Source organism: Cupressus sempervirens, chromosome 4 (assembly GCF_028749045.1).
Source record: "Cupressus sempervirens isolate cs-2001-9-10 chromosome 4, ASM2874904v1, whole genome shotgun sequence".
In the NCBI taxonomy this organism is placed as follows: domain Eukaryota; kingdom Viridiplantae; phylum Streptophyta; class Pinopsida; order Cupressales; family Cupressaceae; genus Cupressus; species Cupressus sempervirens.
The window spans coordinates 691,556,972-691,578,860 of NC_143121.1; the positions used below are offsets into that span (position 1 = coordinate 691,556,972).

The following is a 21,889-nucleotide window of genomic DNA, read 5'->3' on the forward strand; positions in this document are numbered from 1 at the left end:
AACTAATGAAATTATATGTAATAATTCTTATTGGGTTGAAGGACTAAAGCATAATCTACTTAGTGTGGCATAGTTGAATAACATTGGATTAAAGGTAGAATTCATGGATGGAAAGGCCAAACTATTGGATGGAAAAAGAAATATGGTTGGATCTAGCAAGCAAACAAAAGGTTACCTATTTTATCTTTATCTCAATGAAAGTTTATGTTTTATTTCTCATATAGAAGAAAGATAGCTATGGCACAAAAGGTTATGTCATGTAAACTTTGATAATCTAGTTAAGATAAGAAAACACAAAAGAGTAAGAGGTATTCCTAGTTTGAAGAAACCTGATATGGGTCTATGCAAAAATTGACAAATTGGTAAGATGGGAAAGACTAGTTTCAAAAGCAAAAAATATCATTCTGAAGAAGTCTTAAAGCTTGCACATACAGTCTTATGTGCACCTATTGGAATATAGAGTTATAGTGGAGAAATTTTTTAAATTCTTTTTGTTGATGATTATTCAAGAATGATGACTGTAATGTATCTAAAAAAAAAATCTAAAGATTTTTAAAAATTCAAGTGGACTTGGCAAGAGTAGAGAAAGAAACTAGAAAGAAGTCAAAATGGTTAAGATCAAATAGAGGTGGTGAATTCATCTCAAACGAATTCACATTGAAAAATTAATCAAAAGACAAGTATCAGCCCTTGGTACACCATAGAAAACTAGTATAGCTAAAAGAAGAAACAGATCCATTATGGATTGTGCAAGAACATTGATGATAGAAAAGAATGTTGCAATCAGATATTGGAAGGAAGCTATCAATATTGCAGTTCATACCTTGAATAGAGTACAACTGAAGAAAGACTCAAATCAAACTCCTTATGAAAGATGGTATGGTTACAAACCTAATGTGAGTTACTTGAAAGTATTTGGTAGAAAATGTTATATCTTGAAAGAATCTAGAAAAGAAAAATTTGAAGTCAAAGGTGATGGAGACATATTTCTAGGATACTCCTGTACAAGTAAAGCATACAAATGTTTGAGTTTTTCTACTCATAAAATCATAGAAAGTGCACATGTGAGAATTGATGAGTTTGCAGAAAAGAGTGAAGAAGAAAGAAACAAGGAGCCAGAGGATTATAGAAGATTTGTTTACTATGAACCTGATACCCTACCAAATCTATTGAAAATAAAAGAGACTTCACCTCTTGAGACCCCAAAATCTCCAATAGTTACCAAGTTGCAGATAGCTCAACTCGAGTCATAGTTTGAAGAAATCGAGTTGCAATCCGAGCCTACTAAGCTACTTTAAGAGTAAACTGAGTCTAATAGACCCGAGTCATAGACAATGGGACCCAAGCTTGATACTAAAGTTCATAATGAAACCAATAAAACTCATTCCAAATTCAAAGAATTGTATTAGCAAGATATGCCAGAAGGCATCATGCACTTGATCAGATCATTGGAGACAAATCTGATGGAACAATGACAAGAAAAAAATTGAAAGGTACATGTTTACTTGCTAAATTTGAACCTAAAAATATTAAAGATGCATTAGACAATGAAAGTTGGGTTGAAGAAATGAATGAATAAATAGAACAAATAGAGAAGAACAAAACCTAGACTCTTGTTCCTAGACCCAAGGATAAAAAAGTAACTGGCACAAAATGAGTGTTCAGAAACAAGCTAAATGAAGATGGAAAAGTATCTAGAAATAAAGCAAGTTTGGTATGTAAAGGTTATTCTTAAGAAGAAGATACTGATTATGGTGAAACTTTTCCCCCTGTTGCAAGATTAGAATGTGTTAGAACTTTACTTGCATATGCAGCTCATAGAGGATTTAACGTTTATCAAATGGATGTTAAATCTGTATTCTTGAATGGAATTCTCGATGAGGAAGTCTACATTAAACAACTAGAAGATTTTGTAGATCCTACCAAAAGAGACATGGTTTGTAAATTACACAAGGAATTTATGGTCTCAAGCAAGCTCTTAGAGCTTGGTATGAAAGACTTCATAATTACTTGGTACAAATTGGTTTTCAAAGAACACATGATAACAATAGTCTATAGATCAAAGAAGGACCAGACACAAAGATTGTGTGGGTAGGAATATTTGTTTATGATACATTATTCATAGGAAATGATGACTTGTGCAAGGCATTTCCAGAAGAAATGAGTAAGAAATTTGAGATGTTTATATTTGGAGAGATAAAATTCTTTGTTGGATTACAGATTCAACAGAAGAGAGATGGTATCTACATTACTTAATCTAAATATATCAAGGAGATACTAAAGAAATTTGGAATGGAAGACTCAAGACTAGTTGGAACCCCTATGTCTACTAGACATAAGCTTTCAAAAAATGATGATTCCAAAGAGGTAGATCAGACCACATATAGATCAATGATTGAAAAACTACAGTGTATTGTACACAAGGCCTAATATTGCATTAGCAGTCGGTATGGTGGCAAGATTCTCAACAAATCCCAAAGAAAATCATATGATGGAAATTAAAAGAATCATGAGATATTTGAAAGGTACCAAAGACTATGGCTTATGGTACAAAATAGGAGGCAATTTAGACTTAAAAGCATTTACTAATACTGATTAGGCAGGAGCTATTGATGACAGGAAGAGCACTAGTGGTGGAGCATTCTTTCTTGGTAAAAGACTAGTGTCTTGGAAAAGCAAGAAAAAAAATTACATCTCTCAATCCATAGTAGAGGTATAATATGCAGCGACAATAGTCAATTGTTCAAACAATGTTTGGTTCAAACAATTGATGATAGGAATGGAGATAGAGATCAAGGATCCAATAGTCATATATTGTGACAACACTAGTGCAATAAATATATCAAAGAACCCAGTGATGCATACCAAAACAAAGAACATTGCTATAAAATATCACTTCTTGAGAAAATTGGTGCAAGGTAAATAAGTTAGATTGGAATATGTAAATACAAAAGAACAAATTGTAGACATATTCACCAAGCCGCTGCCTAAGGATGCATTTTTGTATCTAAGAGGTAAGCTAGGGTCATTCCCCTATGTGAAGCTCACTAAATGAAGATTAGTGATGCATCAACTAGAGCATGTTGAAAATCAATTAGTTGGTTCAGTATTGATAAGGGCATATTGCAAATGAATAAGTACTTTATGTAGATTGACATTCACTAATCATTGTCTTTGGCATGTGTTGTCAAAGAGGAAGAAGTTTATTGTCATATCTCATAGAAATATTTTTGGGAGAAGTTTTTTGTAAGAGGGAGAAGTTTTTTGTTATAGAAATTTTATGAAGGGATGTCAAAGAAGAAGATTGCACTTAGTTTGATATCAAAGGCAGAGTTTTCTATCAGAAGAATTTGCTGCATATGGAAGTTTTCTAATAGAGGGAGAAACTAAAGATAGAAAGAGTTCACACTATCAGAGAGAGTTCTCATGGATATGAATCAAAATGAAACTAAGAATATGTTCCTTACTTTATTCTTATTCCAAAAATTTCATTGTGTTATGACATGTTGTATTGCCATCAATGCCAAAGAGGGAGATTGTTTGATACAATTGATTAATTGTGTATTCTCTTTGATGTTAAACAAATGTAATATCATTATCAGTCGGTGTATGTCAAGCTCACTCAAGCATTGAAGATAGTTTTCTATGGCTACTGAGTAATCTAGATTTTTCCTAGTTCAGATGGCAATATCTATCGAGTTCACTAAGGCAGAAAAGGAAAGTATGCAGATGATGAGTGTTAACCGAACTCACTCAGTTACCAAAGGAAGTTTGCAATATGTAGTGTCGACCAAGCTTCACTTGGTTAATACAAAAAAATCATTTTTGAGTTAGTCACTATCGATCAAGGTTGGCTATCAAAGGATTTTCTTACTTTGGCATATTGAGATCAATTAATTTATCTATTGGTTCTAGCTGACTGAGAAGATGAATATTAGTTATTCTAAGTTGTATTCTAGCTGACTGGACAATATGAAAGATATAAGTATGAGGTCAATTTGTGGGTTAGAATGTGTGAAGTGGTGTGTGAATACATTGAAGATTTGATGATGTTAAGAGAAAGCTAATCAGAAGGATAAGCATAATATTCTTATGGAGCTAAAAGGATACATTTGATCAAGAAGGATCAAGTAAAAGCTAGAATTAAGATCTCTAATTAGAAAATTCAGTTGCATCCAAATTAGGTTATCTCATTATTGCTCTCTAACCATTGTAGCAGTGATCTAAATCTCTTAACAAATTTGGCTTAATAACTATTTATAAATCTTCTAAAAAGGTGACAGTTCTATTGAATTGTCTAAAGACATTTGACAAGGCCACTCCTAATAGGGTGATTGAATCCTCTAATAGGTTCACACCTAAAAGTGTGTTTTGTAACCTTTAATAGGGTCGCCTCCTGATAGGGCACACTTTAGAAGAGTGGAAACGGTAACTAGTTGCAATTGGTGATTTTCCCAAATTTGTTTTCACATTAAATCTTGGTGTCAAATGTGTTCATACTATTTCATTTCTATGTTTGCAACTAAGTTAAAGTAATGATAATCACAGATAACATCTTAAGATTTGCATGTTAATTAATTACCAAGCATTCTCAAATTTTATACAGTTACAACATTTCTTTGTTTGGCAAGCATCGGTAGAATTAAGTTTTGACAGAATTAGTTTATTGACATCTAAGGGATTTGATATTCATTTTTGTAGTAACTGATTCACCTCTCCCCTCTCAGTTACTCCTATTATATTTCCAACAGACTTGTACAGCTACACCAATGTTTGAAATCCATATTTACAAATAGGTGGATGAATTACCTTTCAAATGCGTTTTGTTTGAGGTCTTGATAATTCTACTAACTCAAAGATATTGGGATTTTTATAAAAGTTGTTCTTAGAAGTTTTCATACCTAGGGTTTGAATAAGAATTTCACCATGGGAATTTGATGGCCTCTAGTGAAATCTAAGTGTAGACTATATACTTTAAGATGCATTTGGTCTTAAGTTTTTATGTGTAGGTGGAAAATAGAAATTTGATGTCCTAGGCATGCAAGACCCATGTGTATGCTTATAACATTGATCAATGTCTCCAATAACTTGCTCCAAAAGTAACACCACATCTTGAAATCAGGTTTATTATATTTTTATGTTTGCCTCTTCATGTTCCAATTGTTGGTTAAATTTTTTGGCCTTTGGAAAGTGTACCTCCTTGGTATTTGGAGACCTAACAAGGCTAATTGCCTAAGGGAGAAATGGGCAAAAACCTAATTTGTATGTAACCCCTTAACTTGGTGTTTGTGTTTGTTTAGTAAACCCAAAACATGTATCTAAATGTGTGAATTACTCATAAGGTTATGTGGATATTGCCAAAGTTAACCTTTAATTTCATGAAAAAGCGCTACAAGCCTATTATGGTGGACTTGTGAAGCAAACATAAGGAAAATGTTACATAGTTTGGTTTTAACCATCAATCTACCTTATGTTAGACCTAAAAAGACTATAAGTCCATCATTGAGTCTCCCCTAGTCTTATTATGTGTTTTTGGGGTCTTGTATCAAAAATTGTCAATTTGTGCACTTTTGGGAAATTTGTGATAAGTTGTCTAGTTTGAAGGGTATTCCTTATGATTGGGTTTTCCTTGTCTAGAGGATTGGTTGTACTAACCTAACATCCTTATTTGATCACTTGTGATAGGTGATTAAGCACATTTGGTATGATCAAAGGACACTTTTTCTTGGTATATCTTTAGTGAAGAGGGTCTAAGGACTACTTGATCATTAAAGAATCACTCCACTAGGCTCCATTGCATCAAGTGATATCAAAGACATGTCTCTTACTAAAGAAGAATAAGAAGTAACATACAAGGGTAACTAATGAAGAACTTGCAAAAATCATGAGAAAACAAAGAGCAACTAATGCTGCTCTAGCAAAGAGGTTGAAGGAAATTGAAAGCAAGTTGGGTAAGAAAAAGGAGACACATTCTGAAGATGTCAAGAATGATGAGGCTGAAGAACTTGATAGGGATGATGAAGTTCCTACAGAAAAGAGACCTCTCTCAAATGCTCTCATGTCCATGGAGAAAAGAACCATGGAGGGGAAGTTGGAACTACCAACTCTCAATGGTAAGACATGAATGTTGATGTGGCCTTAGATTGGATTGAGGCCTTAACCAGTTTCTTTGAATGTGAATGTAGGAGTTGATGAAATCCAACTCCATAGTCACCAAGATCACCTACATGCAAATAACCTGTTGAAGGGAAACCAAGAAGGAAGAGGTGGAGCTTGGAAAAACCCTGAATGGACATGAGAGAGAAATAATGCAAAACAATGAAATTGTATTTACAATGAGAATGCGATGAGAAAATACAAAGAGAGATCCCAAATATAAAGGCCTCATAGAGGATTGTAGAATAAGCTAGGAAGTGGTAGAAGATAAGGTTGACAACTAAGCACACTTCCACAAAAAGGTGGAACATGCTAGAAGGGAACAAACTCCTATGTTGTCAACAACTCATCACTACAAATATTAACTACTAAATATTAAATAAATGCATTAACCTAAGTAAGCTTAAGTAAAATAATAAATAAGTAATAAGTAATTAATTATTTACTCTAACACCCCCCCTTAAGTGCAACTTAGGGGAATGCCTTAAGCTCACAAAACTAAGATGAAAATGCAGAATGGGTCCCAACAACGAGGCCATGTTAGGTACCCATGTATAATGCAAGAGATGCAACCTCTGAAAATGAGGAAGGAACCTAGTGAAGAACTAAAGAAGCCTCCAACTAGGGGAATGTCCCCTAAAATAGGAACAAGAAGTGATCATGAAGAGCATCACTGAAGCATGAAGAAGTTGCAAAATCTACCATCAAAAAGAAATTGTTGATATGAAGAATCTTCATGGAAGAAGAAGGCATGAATCGAGCATGTTTATATGGTAGATGATCCATCTCACCAAAATGCATAGGTAGCCAGCCACTACAATTGCCTCATATATAGGATCAACCATTGAATACATAGTTCACACTATCGAACCATTAAACCAAGGATGTATAGAAAAATAGCATAACCCCCCCTTAATGTAGATAGGGTGAGATGATAGGCAATTGAGAAGGTGGGCCAAAATCCTCTGCAGACAGAATCAAGAACGACGAGAGAGGAAGAGGTACAAACACCTATAAAGACATGGTCACAATGATGCTGCATGGGGCTAATGTCGTGGAAGGGACACTCACTTGACAAAGGGAGAAGGCCTAAAATAACAAACAACTATCCCCCCATGGTGCTTTATAAAAATAGTACATGTACAACTATCTCAAAAAATAATATTCATTAACCCAAAATGTAAAAGTGGCACTTTATCTCAATGCGTATATAAAAGAGCTTATAAATAATGTCCACAATGATTAGAATAGGAAAAAAGCTGACACAAAAGATAGGACAACCCAAAACAAAAGAAACCATCCCAGAAAAATGATCCTCAAACCTAAAACACCCAAGATGTCCACCATAGAGCAAAAATGCCAAGAATATGATAGAAAGAGCATGGGCCAAAATCTAAGGAAAATGACTACATTTTTGAAAAGGTGACAAAACCAACTTTCCAAAAATATATTATTTTCAAAAAATTAACATGAGACACAAAAGGAAGGCTTACCAAAGTAAAAAAATAGAACTTTGGAATTTAACTTAAAAATGGGCAAAAAAACTACATCAAAACCTTAAAATACCTATACTAATTTCTCCATCTCGAAACCATCTTTTTGGTGCTTCTTTTAGATAGGAAAAATACCTCTATATGCTCAAGTTATGGCCAAAAAACTGAAGGTAGGTCAAAAATGACCCTGAAGAGGTGCAAGAGGATGATGTAGTGCTGATGTCATGCTGATGTCATCATTCTACACCATTAAATTTGATGGCCTAGAAGCCGTCGAGGCAAAAAAGAAGCCATGTGGGAAAAACCCTCCCCCAAAAAGAGGTAATAGGTGGGGGCATTGCCTGTCTACAATGGCCCACCAGTAGCGGCCTGGTGGCAGTGTCGTTGCGATGGTGCTGCTTGATGTGGTCGCTCGCAGGCTAGGAAATGGCAGGGCTATGGTGGCATGGTGGTGGCTTCCCGATAACCGCACTATAGATTTTTTAATTTTTTTAATTTTCCTCCAAAAAATCGTTCGTACGACCGTAGGGAAGGGCTTGCGCCTAAAAATGTTTTTCCTCCCAGAGCCCTGTCTCCAAAATCGATGAATTTTATATGGATCTTGACTGAAAAGCACCTTCTAAATCTAATGGAAATATTCATTTGGGTCCAAAGTGCTACAAAAAAAGATCTTCCCTCAGATTGAAGAAAAATGCACAAACAAACTAGGGTTTGTGTCTCCAAATCCTTGCTTGAAAAAACCTTCAATGAAGTAGCAGCAAGGAGGCTCTGATACCATGTAGGAGTTGATGAAATCCAACTCCACAATTGCCAAGATCACCTACATGCAAATAACTTGTCAAAGGGAAACCAAGAAGGAAGAAGTGGAGCTTGGAAAAACCTTAAATGGACATGAGAGACAAATAATGCAAAATAATGAAATTGTATTTACAATGAGAATGCGATGAAAAAATACAAAGATAGAGCTAGAATATAAAGGCCTCATGGAAGCTTGTAGAACAAGCTGGAAAGTGGTAGAAGATAAGGTTGGCAACTAAGCACACTTCCACAAAAAGGTGGAACATGCTAGAAGGGAACAAACTCCTATGTTGTCAACAACTAATCACTACAACTATTAAATACTAAATATTAAATAAATGCATTAACCTAGGTAATCTTAAGTAATAGAATAAATAATTAATAATTAATTAATTATTTACTCTAATAGTGAAGACATTCCAGAGAAACAAAGTGTAAAGATGGAAAAGTCCAAGTTGAAGGGGGCAGCCCTAACTTGGTGGAACTTCATGTAGACTGAAAGGGTGAAGAAAGGTAGAAGTATGATCTCATCTTGGGATAGAATTGTGGTAGTAGTCAGAGAAACCTATGTTCTGGAAGACTATGGGGTACAACTCCATATGAGGAAGAAAATTTTGAAATAAAAATACTTAGATGTTATTTCTTATATAGAGGAGTTCCTAAAATTGTGTATGAAGACCAACACAATGAAGGATGAGGAAGAAAAAATTGCAAGGTACATGAATGGCCTCAAGGTATCCATCCAAGAGGAACTAAGCCTACACACTCCCACTTCTATGAATAAGTGCTATTAGTTAGCCATCAAAGTGGAAGAGAAATGGAAGAGGAAGTAGGACCATAACAAAGTGAAGGATAATAACAATAACAAGAACTTCAAGGGAATAAACAACTCTTGGATTAAAGCGCAAAATAGTGACAAAAATTCTTTTGATCAGAACAAAGATCAGGGATAATCTAGTTCCAAAGGGAACTACAGAGGAGGAAAGAATTTTGGCAGGGGTAGAGGAAGAGGTAATGGCCTCTTTAAATGCTAAAATTGCAATTAGTTAGGTCACCATGTAGGAAAGTGTCCTGATAAGAGGAACAACAATCAAGGGGAGAGGAGAACTCAACTCTTTCTGGAAGATGAACTTGACTATAGGGATCTTGAACCTGAGGAAGGTGCATGTTTGATGATGAGGCAAGCCTTCTTACAAATATCTCAAACCTAAGAGCCACCCCAAAGGAAGAACCTATTCAAAACAAAGAACAAATTCCAAGGTAAGGTATGCAGTTTGTTAATTGATTTTGGTTCAACTAAGAATTTGGTGTCCTTTGAAATGGTTGAGAAACTTAAGTTGCCTAAGAAGCCCCACCACTTCCCCTATCATGTCTCTTGGCTCACATAAGGTTAGAAAACCTTAGTAACTAAACAAGCTTGGGTAGAGTTCTCTCTTGCATATTTTAAGGACAAAGTTCTTTAGGATGTGGTTGAGATGGATCTCTCCCACATTCTCCTTGGTAGACCATGGCAATATGATGTAGATGCCACACACCATTGTAAGAAAAACACTTATTCCATAAAAAGAATGGAGTAACCATTACAATGAAACTAATGCCTGATTCTAAGGAAGAACCTACTATAGTCACCATAGGAGAGAAGGAAATGATTAAAGCATTTAAAGAACTTGACTCCCAAGGATTCATACTAGTTTCTAAATTTAGGGAAAACACTAGTGCTAAGGATAAAGAACCTATACCAAATGAAGTCAAGGACTTGCTACTGAAATAAATGATGTCATTGCCTATAATTTGACCATAAGCCTCCCTCCCATAATAGATATCAATCATCATATTTAATTGATTACTAGCTCCTCCTTGCCTAACAAAGCACCCTACAAAATGACTCCAATCCAACATGTAGATATTGCAAAACAAGTTAATTATCTACTTGAAAAAGGCTCAATTTAGAGAAGTCTAAGTCCTTGTGCAGTCCCATCTATCCTTACTTCCAAAAAAGGATGAAAAGTGGAGGTTATGTATTGCTAGCAGAGATATTTAAAAAGTCACTATAAGATACAAATTTCCCATGCCAAGAATTGAGGATCTACTGGATCAACTAGGAGGTGCTTGCTATTTTACCAAAATTAACTTGAAGTCAGGCTATCATCAAATCAAGATCAATCCAGGAGATGAATTGAAGACAATATTTAAAAATATTGAAGGACTATTTGAATGGAACTGTTAATGACTTTTGGGTTAAGTTTAATGCCCTTAGTACATTCATGAGGCTTATGAATGAGATATTCATTGATTTCATTGGAAAATTTGTTGGTGTATACCTTGATGACATACTAATCTTTAGTCATAGAAGAGAAGAACAACTTGATCATGTGGAATAGGTTTTGAGGAGACTTCATCAACACAATTTAGTGATCAACATGGAAAAATGCATATTCGTGAAGAAGGAACTTGTGTTCCTAGGCTTTGTCATCTCACAAGGCACCATCAAGATGGACTCTGAGAAGGTTCAATCCATTATCAATTGGCCTCCATCAAAGAACCAAGGTGATGTAAGGAGCTTCCATGGCCTTGCCACTTTTTATAGGAAATTCATCAAGAATTTGAGTCATGTGTGTGCTCTTATGTTAGACACTATTAAAGGATGAAGAAAGAACAAGTTTTCTTGGAAAAAAGAGGCTAATGATGCTTTTCAATATTGCAGAATTTTTTTTCTCAATACCCTATCTTGATGCTTCCTAACTTCAACAAATTATTCACTATGGAGATAGATGCAAGTAACTTGGCTATGGGTTTTGTCCTAAGTCAAGAAGGTAAAGCAGTATCTTTCTTTTCATATAAACTAAATGAGGCATAGAAGAAGTACTCTACATATGATCTAGAGTTATGCGGTATGGTACAAGACCTAAAAAAATGGAGACATTACCTAATCCCTAAAGAGTTTATAGTTTATATTGACAATCATGCATTGAATTTCCTTAATTCTTTGGAAAATCTATCAGTCAGACATCTTACGTGGATGGAAAAACTGCAAGTGTACACTTTCAATATCAAGCATAAGAAGGGAGTAGCAAAAAAGGTGGCTGATACCCTTAGCAGGAGAGTTGGATCGATTATAGAGGTTCAACTCCATAATGTGGGAATAGACTCACTATAGTTTTTGTATGCAAATAATCCAAATTTTGGAGAAGCCTTTGAAGTTTGCACTAAGATGCTAGGCAAGTACCATCAAGATTTTTTGGAATATTTGATTCAAAATGGACTCCTATTCAAGGGGGCTCAACTATGCATTCGTAAGTATTCCATGAGGACAAACATTATAAGGGAGAGGCATTGTGGTGGCTTAGGTGGTCACTTTGGAATAGAAAAAACATCAAACATGGTAAAGAGGAGCTATTTTTGGCCAAAGTTGTGGAATGTTGTCAAGAAGTTAATTGAAACTTGTACAATTTGCCAACAAGCCAAATGAGTATCTACAAATCAGGTATTGTATCAACCTTTATCAATTCCCACAAGGCCTTCAGAATCTAGTTCAATGGATTTTGTAATGGGCCTACCTAGAACAAAACAAGGATTTGATAGTGTGTTTGTCATAGTGGATATATTCAGCAAGATGGTCCACTTTGTACCTTGCAAAAGTATTAATGATGCATCCCACATTGCAAATCTCTTCTTTAAAGAATTAGTTAGAATCCATGGCTTACACAAAACTATTATATCAAATAGAGACATAAATTTTTGAGGGCATTTTTGGAGGACTATTTTCAAAAAGATGGGAAATAACTTGACCTATAGCTCTGCCTATCACCCAGAAACTGATGGGTAGATTGAGGTGGTGAATAGGTCATTATGAAAACTCCTAAGATGCCTAACCAAGAAGCATGCTCAAATTTGGCATTTGCTCTTACCCTAAGGAGAATTTTCCTTCGAAGAATCCATGTATAGATCTAATAGAAAAACTCCTTTCCAAATTGCCTATGACCTTCATCCCAAAGGCCCTTTGGATTTGGTTGAGTTATGATTAGATTTCAAGGTCAATGTACATGGAAATGAACTTGTAGAGATAATCACCAAGGTATAACATGAAGTAAAAGAAGCATTGCAGAAATCTACAATAAAGTAAAAAGAACAGGTAGACAAATGAAGAAGGAAAGTCCATTTTAAAATTGGAGATAAGGTATGAGGATTCATGAGGAAAGAGAGACTACCTAAGGGTAGGTATACAAAACTTCACATGAAGAAGGTTGGGCCGTGCTCCATACTCAACAAAATTGTGAGAATGCTTATGAGATATTTCTCCCCCCTACCTTGTAGATCTCTCCAATTTTCAATGTTGTAGTCCCCACTCCTTATAAAGGTTTGATAGGTTCAACAAGTGAACAGGATCAATAGACTAATATTTTTAAAGATTATGTCACTAACCTCCCAAAAAGAAAACTAGTTGAGTTGGAGGCAATATTGGATACCAAGTTGCTAAAACAAACAAGGAAAAACAAATACATGAAGCATGTAGTGAAATGGAAAGGACTCCCTAACATTGATGCAACTTGGATGATAGAGGATCAAATCAAGAAACATGACACCTATCTGGAGCAATTAACCTCAAATAGGAACTTGAGTTCAAAAATTCAAGGGGAGTATGGTACAGGAGCACCCAACACAAATGAGAAATCTTCAAAATCATAAGAACCTATAGGATAGGTTATAATTAACATCTAAGCATTTGGACGTATTTGTAAGACCTAGTTCCAAGATTGGCACAATTATAAGCCCTTGGTCAACTATGGTAAAAGGTGGCCAAATGACTTAAAATCTTAGGATTTTTCATGTTTTTATTTTCTAGCATGTTTTGATCCTAGTTGGATCATTTAATTAAGGTTTGAACATGTTTTTTTCATAGCAAAAAATGCTCAAGACAACTTTTAAGCAAAAATTGCAAAAACTTGTATTTTTATTCCCAATGGCCAAAAATGGTTTGAAAATATTTGGTGACCATTGGGGATTCCTACATTAGTCCTTTTAGGTGGGTGTTAGATATCATGATGTACTTTTACATTCAAATCAGTAAAAGTAACTTAGATTTCCTACCATTTTAATGTTGTAACAATGTGTACAAATTTGTACAGATGCACTAGGGTTTGAGATCCATATATATTTAGATATGTGGATGAATTAGATTCAAATGCACTTGGTTTGAGGTTTTAATCATTCTCCTAACTCAAGATATTATAATTTTTGTAAAAGTTGTTCTTAGAAGTTGTCATACCTAGTGTTTCAATAAGAAATTGCCATATATATCAAAATTTCACCATGGGAATTTGATGGTGTCTACTAAAATCCAAGTGTGGATTATGTACTTTAAGATGCCTTTGGTCTTAAGTTTGTATGTCCAGGTGGCAAATAGAAATTTAATGCCCTAGGCATGCAAGACCCATGTGCATGCTCATAACGTTGATCAACATCCCCCATAACTTCCTCTAGAAGTAACACCACATATTGTAATAAGGTTTACTATCTTCTTATGTTTTCCCCTTCATGTTTTAAATTTATGTTTTGAAGTTTGGGCCTTTAGAAAGTCTACATCCTTTGTATTTGGAGACCTAATAGGGCTGATTGCCTAGGGGAGAAATTGGGAAAAAACTATTTTTTTGTAACCCCTTGTCTTGGTGTTTGGGTATGTTTAGTAAATCTTAGAAGGGTATTTGAATATGTAATTTACTTATAAGATTATTTGGAGATTTCTTAATTTAACCCAAAATTTCATGAAAAGGGCTACAAGCCTATTATGGTGGATTTGTAAAGCAACCATAAGGAAAATGTTTCATAGTTTGGTTTTAACCATAAATCCACCTTATGTTAGAACTAAATAGACTAAAAATCCATCCTTGAGTCTCCCCTAGTCTTATTATGTGTTTTTGGGGTCTTGTGTCAATAATTGTCAAATTGTGCACTTTTGGGAAATTTGTGATAAGTTGTCTAGTTTGAAGGGTATTCCTTGTGATAGGGATTTCCTTGTATAGGGGATTGGTTCTGATAACCTAACATCCTTATTTGATCACTTGTGATTGGTTCTTAAGCACATTTGGTAGGATCAAAGGACACTTTTACTTGGAATATCTTCAGTGAGGAGGGTCTAAGGACTAGTTGATCATCAAAGGATCACTCCACCAGGCTCAATTGCATCAAAAGGAGAGGAAGAGATAGTGTGAGAAAGTGGGGATGGAACATTATATATATATATATATATATATATATATATATATATATATATATATATATATATATGTATGTATGTATGTATGTATGTATGTATGTATGTATGTATGTATGTATGTATGTATGTATGTATGTATGTATGTATGTATGTATGTATGTATGTATATGTATGTATGTATGTATGTATGTATGTATGTATGTATGTATGTATGTATGTAGAGAGAGAGGTGAAGATAGAAAGAGAATTAGGGAGAGAACATGGATACATGGATATATAGAAAATAAGAGATAGATGGGAAGATAAATAAATGGTGAGATAGATTCATAGATAGATAACAAAGATAAATTAAGCTTCATTAAAAAATAGATAGAGAAATAGAGATAGATGGATAGAGAAATGCGATATATAGTGGATGAGAGGAGAAAAACATAAAGAGATACCCATTGCGTGTGATTAGTATAGTTTACAATTTCATGTATCTCATCAATCACAATATGGATGATTGGGATTTTATTGATGATTGTATGTATTCTCTATGGGTTTCATGATTGTAAATAATAGATTATACATTCCTAATAGAAAATGCCATGCCTACATGGGAGGGTGTATAAAAAACACACTACTTTTATGACATAGGGCTTGAGTGTAATTAGTTTATTGACTATTCTTTCCTTTGAATTGTATGTGTAAGAGGCGTCTTTATGGTTTCCCTTGTCTTTATGTTATGACACCCCATGACTTTGTCTTTCCCCTTCTTGTTGACACCTTAGCTAGAGTTTGTTTCATGTTGAGTAAAGTATGTAATGCCTCTACCATGAATGAAACTCTTCTAATTGGGTTTATCTAGGTCATAAGTTAGTTGGTATGTTTCTGGGCTCTATGAAGGCTAAAGAATTGATGGAGAAGAAAACAAGGCACAACTATCACTTTTCTAAATTGTGTAGAGATACATTGCTCCTTTTGGCTTTTTCTAGCAATTTTCCCTTTGGTCATTTGTGATTATTGATACCTTGTCTACAATAATGGCTCCCCTTACACAAACACTCCCTTTTTTTTATGCAATATTAAAAATATGAAGCATAATTTTTTTGTGATTTTTCTATTTTTAAAAAGCAATCAGATATCATTTCTAAAAATATTTTATTTTTTTTATATCATATGTTGAGCTTAGAAGGAAGTTGAACTTACAAGGAATTTTTTCTTGGCCTTGGATTATAGGATGATAACTTTGTTGATTCAGTTGGACAAATTATTTTAAAATATATAGACAAGTCCACATGTTCTCCTATATTTGAAAATAATCATTTTCAAGAAACCACTATTGAAGTTTTTACTCTAACTTTTTAGATTTCTTTTTTGTGTTCCTAACTTCCAAGTTTGGATAAGAATTTTTTTTGGACAACAATTATGCTTGGCTTCAATAGATTCGGGATCATGCGTATGTACTCTAATAAAACTGCAATATGAAATTTTGTAATGTGTTTAAGTTATGCAATATTGATGTCACTTAATTATACTCTGTTCCAACTATGTAAAGAGTAAGAGTTTCCCTTCAAACATGTATTTAACTTGTCACTTGTTAACTTAGTGTTTGTATTGTATTATATTTTCTAATTGATTGTCCAAGTTATGTATACCCTCTTTATCTTATTGTATCTTACTTTCTATTCGATTGTATAGTGAACTATATTTTTTTACTAGCTACCTCTTGTTAACCAATTCTTTGATAAAATTTACTATATTCAATACATAAAAAATAATAAACAAGAGCTGTAATACAATTGGAGTCCCGCCTAATGACAAATAGCACTAAGTTTGAAAGAAAGTGTTTACAATTTGATAATTTGTTTTACTTTGATTCATATAAACTTTCAATGCAATGTTAAGATTAACCTCAAATAGAAATAACAATTACATGCAAATATAACCAATATTAGAAAATAATAGATTGTACATAAGGGAACACAAGACACCAAGATTTAATGCGGTTCACGCAATCCCTGGGCTACGTCCACCAACAATAAGTCCAATATTATTATTATCTAGTGATTTCAACTTGATTATAATATGTAATCCCTTACAACTCAATATTGCCGCAATAACCAATTTTTGCATCACACATTAGAAAAATTCGTAGCCCTAAGCCTTTTTATATAAGCTTTTTGTCGCTTAAAAAATTAGGGCTAGAATAATAGAAAAATAGTAGCCCCCCAAAATCCCCGTGGGGGCGTTGCTCCTCAACCCCACCCTATACTACGATAGGGAGCACATCAGGGGCGTTGCCCTAGGACCCTACAGGGGCATTGCCCCTTGACCCTATCTTGGGGGCGCTACCCCCAAACACCCTTAAAAATAATATGGGGAAAAAATGCGTCAAAGAAACCTCTGAGTCTGATTAGGCTCCACATCACAACATGCAAGTTATTTAACATTTGTTATATGTAATTTTCTCAATTAGTTTAACATTTATTTTAAAGAATAATAACTCAATCATCTATTAATTATTTATGTAGTTCATTATATTATAATTAAGCTAAAATGATTTATTTTTCTCAACAATACTATATTATGTCACTAATTACATTGCTCAATTAATGAAAAGTTACTTACTTTCCTTATACTACTATATTAAATATAACTTAAAACTTAAAATAATATTTGTGATAAATTTTTATAATTTATAAATATAGAATGATATTAAAAAATATAAATGATATTCGACGTAAACTAAATTGAATGTAAGATCTAAATTGTTTTTATTTTTAAAAACCACTACCCAAAAGTATAAAGAGTATTTAGAAAAAAAAAAAAAAAAAAAATTATTTAATTTTCTTTAAAAATAAGCTAACTCCATAACATTACAAATGTTCTATAAAATTTAAAAGGTAATTTAATTATATTAAAATTATTTAAATAATAGATAATAAGATTTAAAATAATTGTCCTCATAAAATAAAAATAAAATTCCATAATATTAAGTATAGAAATATAAAAATATATCAAAATTTTAAAAATAAAAATGAAAAAAAATCATAGCAAAAATATAGAGTCAAATGAAAAAGAGAAATATTGTTTAACAAATCAAAATTAAAATGAACTACAAATATCCTTTAATATTTTATAGTGAACAATGTTGAAGCTAAACTAATAGAAAGAAAAAAAGTGCCACATAATGGCTTAGTACTTGCCTTTAGTTTTAATATAAATCTAGTTTTAATTTAATAAACTTATTATAGTATATAAAATATTTTAATTAATAAAAATGTTATATAATTACAATTTTATTAATTTAAATTTAAATTTAAGTTATATTTATAAATATAATTATTGATGTATATTTTCTATTATATATCATATGATACTATCATATTATACATAAATTATAATATTAAAAATAATAATATTTGTATAATAATAATTTGTATAATAATAATATATAATAATATTTCTTAAATGATAATATAATATAAGTAATATCATTTATTAATAATTTTGATTGAATGACAAAAATTATATTATAAAAAAATCTAAAATTAAAATATAAAAATATATTTAAAAAATAAAAGATTAATACATTAAATTAATTAAAAAACTTTCAAAAAGTATTAGTTTTACAATTATCAAATTTGGTCCTTATTAGAGCTAAATGAATTCACCCAATCAAATCTTTTAAAAATATTGATAAAAAATTTGCATTTATGCTATGCACAACATATTAATTCTAAATCGTAGAAATTACAAATGATTAATTCTAAATCGTAGAAATTACAAAATTTAATTACTAATTAAAAATTTAAAATTTAAAATTTATCACGATAGTGCTTGGCCTTTAAGCAAGTACAATAGATAAATGATTTTATTTTATGATTCGTTAATGAATGTTTTATTCAAAAGTGGAGGGATCAAAATTAAAGTCATGTCAAATGTCAATCAGATCAACGACGTGGCTTTATTGCGTTCCGCTCACGCGAAAGAAAACTGCTGCCATCCATGACCGCCGTCTTTAAAGTGCCTGAGGGACCAATGACTTTTTTAAAGCCACTCAGTCAAGTCAACAAAACAACCAATTTCGGGGATCTTTTTCGGTTTTGTAGTAAGTTTGACGGTTTCTGAACGCGGAAGAAGTTGCAATGAATTCTATGCTCTAATTTAGTGTCAGTTGAGTTTAATTTGGTTTTGGCAGATTGTGAACGTGGATGAGGCGTAACTGTACGACCTTTCCCAAAGTTTGCAGAGATATGTTTCTCCTCTTGTTCTTCCTAGCAATTTTCCCATCACTAGTCTTATGTGAATACCGATGGTCAGTCTGCAACAATGCCTCAACTTTCACAGAGGGGAGTTCATACTCCACAAACTTGAATCGAGTAATCGCCGATCTCTCTCGCAATGCACCTCAGAGTTCAGGTTTCAACACCTCGTCCCGTGGTCAGTCCCCCAACAAAGCCTATGGCTTGCTCCAGTGTATCGGGAATGTATCAGCAGCGAAATGCGCAAATTGTTCCGTGGAAGCACATAACATCACTCAAGAACTCTGCGCCAACGACATAGGTGCGCGGGTGTGGATGGGCGACTGCTTCATGCGCTACGATAACTCCAATTTCATTTCTACACTAGATACCGATTTCCTTCTGCTGGAGAACACGCGGAATGTCACAAGAATAAATCTGATAGCTTCTCAGGGCATAACCTTCGGTCTTTTATCAAATCTGATTGATAAAGCCTGTCTTCCGGGAAGTATGGGGCTGGCGCCAGGAAAAAGTGAATATTCTTCTACACTGGGTGATGAAAAGGCTTCGGGCGAGGTGTACGGTCTGGTACAGTGTTGGAGAGACATGTCGGTGAAGGACTGTAGAAAGTGCTTGTCGCAGGCAATGGCGGACGTTGAGAGTTATTGCTCTGAGAAACGAGGTGCCCAGGCCATGTCAGGGAGCTGCACGCTGAGATATGAGATTTACCCCTTTCTTGATTCGCCTACTCCTCCTCCTCAGCCATCCATCTCCATAACCGAGAGTCCTAGTTCTGAACCTTCCCCTCTGAGATCAAGCTGTAAGATTCTAATCCATAATATCCTTCTTTTTGTAATTCTATTTTTCACTTTCTTATTTTATTTTATATGGATATTTTAGAACAAAAATTAAAATGATGCCTTGCAGACAAGCCATCGAGAAGGTTGCCGATTATATTAGGGGTCAGTATAGGTTCAATAGCCATTTTCGCTGGCTGTTCCTTGGCAATACGAAGGAAATTCAAATCTGCAGTTTCGAGGAAGCAAATAACCCTAGTGAGCCAGAGTGAAGGTGATACCGCAGATTTATTTATTATTTTTCGGAATTTTATCTTTAAAATGTTGAGCACAGTAGATGAAAGTATTAACTTTACCTGTTTCTGTCTGATACGAAGATGTCGTAGAAAGGAGGCTTTTTAAGAGAGAGCAAGTTTCATTCACCTTGGAAAGTTTGATAGAAGCGACAGAGGATTTTAGTGACGGCAACAAGCTTGGAGAGGGAGGTTTTGGCCCAGTTTATAAGGTATGCGTATAGTTATCCTTGCACGAAATTATAATTTGTGGGATCTGATAAACTAACAACGATCTTTCATTGAACCGATGTGGGCATGTTTAAATTCTCAGGGAACGACCAGAGATGGAAAGCAGATAGCAGTGAAAAAGCTGTCTGCGAGGTCTGCACAAGGGAAAAGGGAATTTATGAACGAAGTGGAACTTGTGGCGAATATTCAACACAGAAATCTAGTGAATTTGCTTGGATGTTGTGTAGAAAGAAGCCAAAGGTTGCTTGTCTATGAGTATTTGCCAAACAAAAGCCTCGATACTTTTCTCTTTGGTGAGTCGACCATGAATGGTCTCTTTCTACCAGAACAAATTGTGTTAAAATTACTACGGACAAACATTTCATATTTATTTTGCAATTCGAAATGGAAACACAGACCCATTAAAGCGCAGAGAACTGGATTGGCAAAAGCGATTTAATATCATAATTGGAATTGCTCGCGGCCTTCTTTACCTTCACGAGGATTCACAGCTTCGAATAATTCACAGAGACATCAAGGCAAACAACATTTTGCTTGATGACCAACTGAATCCTAAGATAGCGGACTTTGGTTTAGCAAGACTCTTCTCTGACAACGAAACCGAGATACAATCAAAAATTGCAGGAACCTAGTAAGTATAATTCAATCAGTTTTACCTTTTCTTTTTGTTTGTCATGGCTCGAAAAGGGAGATGATCCCGGCTGGGTTTTTATATACCGAAAGAAGATCATAATGAAAATAAACGCTGGATATAAGACTTTTTGAATGCCTGCAGTGGCTACATGGCTCCGGAATATGCAATGGGAGGGCAACTGTCTGTAAAAGTCGATGTTTATAGTTTTGGAGTTGTGCTTCTGGAGATTGTAAGCGGAAGAAAAAACACAGACATGAATGTTTCGAAAGAAAAGCATAACTATATCCTATTAGAATGGGTAAGTAAGAAATTGAATTTCTCCCAATTAACTATTTGTTGACTAGATGAAAGAGAGAATATTAGTGAATGATAATGATTTATACAGGCATGGAGACTATTGAAAGGAGGACATATACTGAAGATTGTTGATATTGCGCTTGTGGGAAGTTGTCTAGAGGAGCAAGTGATAAGATGCATCCATATTGGACTTCTGTGTACACAGGCTGATCCAGATGTTCGTCCAATAATGTCTAGTGTTGTTACAATGATAACCACCAATTCTGTACCGTTACCAGATCCAACAAAACCTGCGTTCGTAAGCATGAGCACTCAGAGTCCTAATGTCAGTTTCATCCCTGCAATTTCTTCACGGAATGAAACCTCTATGAGCAACGTGGAACCTAGATAATCCCTACAATTTTTTAGAACTATTCCTAAACTCTATTATTTCACTGGATAAGTTTTGTTGCGACTTGAAGTTTCGGTGCTGTCATATCAATCCCGTACATTTTTATTCACTCCAATTAAAATTAATTTGATTTAATAGTTTGTTTATTGTTATCTTATGTTCTTTTATTAGTTCGGTCAAGAAACTATAGCATTTAATTCATTTTTACTTTTTAATTTGTTTGTCTAATTAGAACACTTTATTATTCAATTACTTTTTGTGCTATAAAGTTTTCATATTTATTGTATTTAAAATAATTCAAAATAATATATTTATTGACAATTTGAGTGGTTGTTTTGTGTTACACTAGGGAGTGA

At 33.9% G+C, this 21,889-nt stretch overlaps 1 protein-coding gene across 2 annotated transcripts; it reads left to right on the forward strand.

The window, feature by feature from the left end:
- The first annotated feature begins 18,828 nt into the window (after positions 1 to 18,828).
- LOC149563161 (cysteine-rich receptor-like protein kinase 15) lies at positions 18,829 to 21,685 on the forward strand. Of its 2 annotated transcripts, none has more exons than XM_089826556.1 (7): positions 18,829 to 19,710; positions 19,818 to 19,961; positions 20,065 to 20,192; positions 20,294 to 20,504; positions 20,608 to 20,842; positions 20,987 to 21,143; positions 21,231 to 21,685. In XM_089826556.1, exons 1-7 carry the CDS (start codon positions 18,861 to 18,863, stop codon positions 21,531 to 21,533), a joined length of 2,028 nt encoding a protein of 675 aa, XP_089682682.1. In that variant the 5' UTR covers positions 18,829 to 18,860; the 3' UTR covers positions 21,534 to 21,685. The 2 variants fall into 2 exon arrangements, with proteins under 2 accessions (XP_089682682.1, XP_089682683.1); XM_089826557.1 differs by having other exon boundaries at positions 20,074 to 20,192.
- Positions 21,686 to 21,889: the final 204 nt, after the last annotated feature.